Below are 5255 nucleotides of genomic sequence, written 5' to 3'. Positions count from 1 at the left end.
GAGGTCCTTTTGAACCCAGGCCATTCTATGATTTTGTGATTCTATGATTCTGATGCTCTTAAAAATCTTCTCTTGAGCAATTATTTATGTTACTTTTCTTTGAACACCGTGTAATTTGTCAGTATCTTTCTGGTACTGAGATTCCCAGAAGTGAATGCAATATTACAAATGTATAATTCATCTTGTCTCGTTATTCAGAGGTTATATTTATTATTTCTGCATGTAGCAAATTCATGTCTAAATTGCTGTCCACTATGCTTGTAGGCTTTTTTTGATACTACTTCATCACAGATTCGTGTCTGCTGTTTCAGATATGTGTTTCGAGGACACATATTGCTGGACTTTGTTCCTTTCCTTTCTATTCCTTTATTCTTATTTAATTTCGAACACATTTCTAAACTCCTGAAAACTGGTATTTTTCTTCCTCTGGTAGTTTACTAAGGTTATCTTTCTTCTGGAGTTTGCGCATGTAACTCTTGGAGAATAATTTCTGCTCTAATATATGTGCTTTTTTTCTTCCTGCAAATATTGCAAATAATGACTTTTGCTACTGCCTTGAGGACTAAGTTTTGAGATTCTCCACGTTTTTCTTTTTTTAAAACTTTACTATTTTTTTAAAAAGGGACTATTCACTTCTTTTATTAAGTGTTCAACCACACAGAGGCAGCAGTTTCTATGCATGCATACATTCATTTATACACGTATATGTTTTTAAATGTGTACCTATGTATAGCTACTCATGTACCTACTCTTACATTTAAAACAATGCTGTTTGCCTACAGGATGATGAAGAAGAAACATATGAGCAAACTCTAGAATTCCGCAGAGGAGGTGATGGTCAGCCAAGGCGGTCCACACGACCTACTCAACAATTTTATCAACCCCCAAGAGCTAGAAACTGATTAATAAGAATTAAACGGTAAATATATGATATTGCCATTTTATTTATGGATTTTGATTTCAAGAAAATGAGATCTGAATCTTTAAATACTTAAGAGTTCTTCAGTCTTTGTGAGTTTTGTGAGAGAAGTTTCTACATATTTGCTATTAGTTTGTTTGTATAACAGCCCTCAACACTGGGTAGTAGGTTATTAGTATTTTGAACAAATAAGTTATTGTAATTACCATAATACAAACAAATAATATAATGTAAAATTCCTAGAAAAAGGGTTTTTTTCCTTATTGAAGAAAAAACAACTGACCAAACCAAATATGCTGTACTGCATTCATTTTAACTTCGAGTTTTCTAAATCCTTAATTCTCAAATATTCATTAAATGTCATAATCTGAATAAAGAAGTCATTGCAATGTTGCAATGGTTGACATCTACAGTGTCTTTGTTTTGCATCTATTTTTTTATATACCAGCTGGTTTCTTTTTTTCCAGGCTCTTTTAATTTCTTTTGTTTCTTCATTCCTTTACCACCAGCTGTCTTAATAGTTGTTGCTGGTCTCTGCAGCTTTTTGTTTTTCTGGGATGCAATAATATGATTTTGCTCTTTTGATCATATTCTAACATACTTTTTTTGTCTGAGGGATTACTGTTGGTAGAAGGAGAAAAATTTACTGTTCACTCTTGCCAAGGTGATAATTATTCTGGTTTTTTTGTCCATATCATTTTCTATTTTAAATATATCAGTCACTATCAATAAACATTTCATGTAATAGTTATGATGCATGCAGAAATAGTTTGGGTATGTGGACTGAGCTGGGTTCTAAACTAACTCTGTCATCTCAGGGAGATGTCAGTGTGATCAGCCTAATGAAATATGCTCAGTATAGAGAGCTGTCAAAATCGTTTTTTTTGTCTTTAGGTATTAATTTTAATATTTTCAAATTGCACAGTATAAATCTGGAAGGCTGTGTTTGGTTTTGGTGAGGTAGGAGAGAAGGAAAAGACAGACATCCCAAATGATAATTACTCTAGTACCTCAAGAAGAGTGAATGATTTGTTGGGGAGTAGGAAACAACTTTTATAAGACAAAGGCATTTGCTCTGTGTGGGTTTTATTGCACCTTGCTCTGAAAATGAAAATGAGCAGACCTCATTTCCCTATTTTGGTAGATAAAGCAATGTCAGGAAATCTTCAGCCTGACAGTGTGGTAAATTACATTCATCAGATGTGATTTACAGTTATCCATAGTACATCTCATGCTGCTATATATTTTACGATTAAGTAGAATTTAGAAATGCATAACGTGACCAAATGAAGTGGTTAAAGACTGTGGAGCTAGAGAGAATCCAGTAATAAAAATCTATTAAACTTCACCAAAATTAAATGGTGGATGCAACTGGTTCCTCTCTGATTTTAAACGTAGGAAGAAAATCAAACATGGTCCTTTCTGGTTTGTTTTCAGTTTATCTAAACCTGTACAACAGTGTTAAATGGAAAGCTCAAGAATATTGAATATCACTTCATGGAAGTGGATTTCTATGTGTTTTTTCCTTTTGCTTCTTTTTCCTTAGCTTCTGAGAGAAAGACATATATTTCTTAAATATATCTATTTCAGATAACCTGTTAGATGAAGACATGAGGTAACGGGAAGTTTTTAAGGAATTCAGTGAGAGTTAATTTTACTACAGCTTTCCCCTGAAAAATGCTTTGCTAGACCATTGATTAATGACACATCAAGTCCCTGAGAAAAGAGATTTTATATCTCTTGTAATTCTGTATTTTGTAAAGTAAATAACTTAAAAGATTTTTCCTGAAAAGTGATAAAGATCCTTTGTTGATGTCTATATTATAAATTGGTAAATTGTGTAGAATTTTAATATTGTAAAACTTAATATTTGAAAATGCCAAGGTGTGCCCTATTTTCAGAAACAAATCAGGCAATTCTAAAAGTAAAGTTTGGCCATATTCATATTGAATTTGATAGAAACGTATAGAAGATAAAACATACAGTTCATTCAGTAGACATATCATCTCACATCCAAAGCTCTTATACCAACCTGTACGATGTTGTACCACTTCACAGGATGGGCTTATTAGCACTGGTACAACAGCGCATAAATGAAGCTCTACCGCCTCCTGGATTACTTTTCATCATACGCATTTAGGTGTTGAAGTTGCCCTTGCAGATCTGAAATTAATATCGACGGTTACCGTAATTTGTGCCTACGTGGCAATGGGGTCATAAATGCGAAGAAACTTAAAGATTTTAAATTCCTGTTTTTTTTTGTTTTTTTTTTTTAATGGAGTTCATGAGCTTCTCAAGAACATCTCACTTCAAATCTTAAGAACAATTGCTGCAGACTTGCAGGAAAATCCTGTCTTGCTGGTTAATATGAAGACAGAGCAATGGAATACTCACGTTAAGTTCAATACCTCAGTGTGGTACATTTGGCCTAGGAATGGTTGTTTATTAATATCCAGTAGTGAGATAGAGGACGGTAGCTCAGAATTTTCTCAGAGCACTGCACTGATATCCTTTGAATTTATTCTATATTGTTTAGGATACTGGTTTTAGCAGATCTGAAAATTAGGATATTCCTCTTAGAGTATAAAGATATAAGACTTAGAGGCTAACAGTAATAAAATACTTCCTGAGCCTACATTTCCTGGGTTGAATGTTGTGATAGTATGAAATAGAAGGGGCATACGTAATCAGAAACGTGTGTTTTGAAGAGTTGTGGCTTTTGGAGGAGCTAGGAAGAACCTAAAAGTGTGAACTTTTGAGTGGTTGGTCACTATCTGTTTCTCGCGTCTTCCTTTGCTCAGTGACAGAATTAATCTACACCTTTTCAGACTAGCTACAAAATCTATATTGAAGTCCATACCAGTGGAAAATTGAATTTTGTAAGAAATCATTGCCAGCAAGCGTTCTTTCCTTGTGTTATGCCAATCGTATGTATACATTGCATTGAGGTGCAATCTTCTGACTTATTTTTCTGAAGACATATAAGTACGGAAAAGCAGATAAATACTCTTTTGTAGGATGGGAAAAAAAAGAAACGGCAATAAAGTTGTACAAAGTGTTTTGGGGCTTATCTATTGTTGTTTTTTTTTCTTCTTTTTCACTTAGTGATCTTCTCGGGTTGAGGGAAAATTCACTGGCAGCTCCAACTTGGTGAAGACTTCTAGAAGAACTTCTGCCTTTTCCAAGCAACAGGGTGGGACAAAGAAAGCTGATATGAGCAGAAGGAATTTGAACTTGATACCACAAGAGACTTTTTTTAAAGTTCTTAGTTAAATGAAGCTGAATACTTTTTACATATGAAAGAAGCAAATTGTCTTTGCTGCCATCAATAAAACCACAGTGCACTATTCTGTTTTTTGCCTTGCATTCTTTTTACTGAGCATCCATTTTTAGTTAACACAACTACTGGTGTGTTATGATTTTTATTCATTCTGAATTGATTTTGGTTCTTGTCTCCAGTAAAGTAGGAGTAAATGTCCTATTTCTCAGAAGCAAGCAGGATTGGGCATTAAGTTTAGGCTTTAGGCTAGCATTACTGAAACGTTAAAATTTTTCAGCTCATTGTTAAGTGAAATTCTGAATAGCAATGGACTTTGTTTTCTATTTTTCAAAGTTGCTGAAGGCCAAAATTAACAAATTTGCCTTTTATGTTTTTCATGAGCTATGACTAAAAGATTGAAGGGAAGAAAAAACTCCGTAGTTTCAAAAGACATTTTCTAAATAATTTTAGGTAAGTATTTTGAGGAATATTTATATTCTGGAAATTGAAACACTTGAGAAGGTACAAGAAAGTTATTTAAGCAAAAAATAATACCAAAAGATGGACATGAGTATTTTCCCAAGAATATGAAACAGCATAAATATGTATATAGGTACACACACATGCACCCTGTTGAATTGTGGTCTCTAACTTTTCTGTAGCTTTAAACTTTGTGTTTATTGTTTCTTATTATGATATTATTTCCAATTCTCATTGATGCTTGAAAAAAATTGTATATCGATCTGTACCTTTAACAGAGCTATATCTTTGAACCTTATGTGATTATGAAAAAACGTTGAAATTCCACTAGTTCTTTTACAGAAACAAGACTGATGTACCTTGCAAGCCCCTTTTAGGCTTTATTTTGATGGTTCAAGTGATTGAAATGACACATATGAGATAGTTCTGTGAAGACAGAATTGTACCTGATACATATATTGGTGCTATAAATTAAGTGGTTCAATTAATTCTGCTAAATTTCTGAATGCTCATAGAAAATTCTGTTTAGACAGAACAGATTAGCCAAATCTTAGCAAGCACCGAATGTTTTGCTGCCTTAATGGATCTTAATCAGCT

General features: G+C 33.4%; 1 protein-coding gene across 2 annotated transcripts in view; it reads left to right on the top strand.

The window, feature by feature from the left end:
• Positions 1 to 4269, top strand: part of TDRD3 (tudor domain containing 3) — a 103334-nt gene extending 99065 nt beyond the window's left edge. For both annotated transcript variants that reach the window (XM_021417789.1, XM_021417779.1), the window contains exons 13-14: positions 783 to 919; positions 4025 to 4269. In XM_021417789.1, the coding sequence (XP_021273464.1) occupies positions 783 to 902 (120 nt within the window). In that variant the 3' untranslated portion in view covers positions 903 to 919; positions 4025 to 4269. The remainder of the gene's footprint in view (positions 1 to 782; positions 920 to 4024) is intronic.

Source organism: Numida meleagris, chromosome 1, assembly GCF_002078875.1.
Source record: "Numida meleagris isolate 19003 breed g44 Domestic line chromosome 1, NumMel1.0, whole genome shotgun sequence".
NCBI lineage: Eukaryota > Metazoa > Chordata > Aves > Galliformes > Numididae > Numida > Numida meleagris.
The sequence above is the reverse complement of the archived record's forward strand: the minus strand, read 5'-3'. Positions and strand labels throughout refer to the sequence as shown.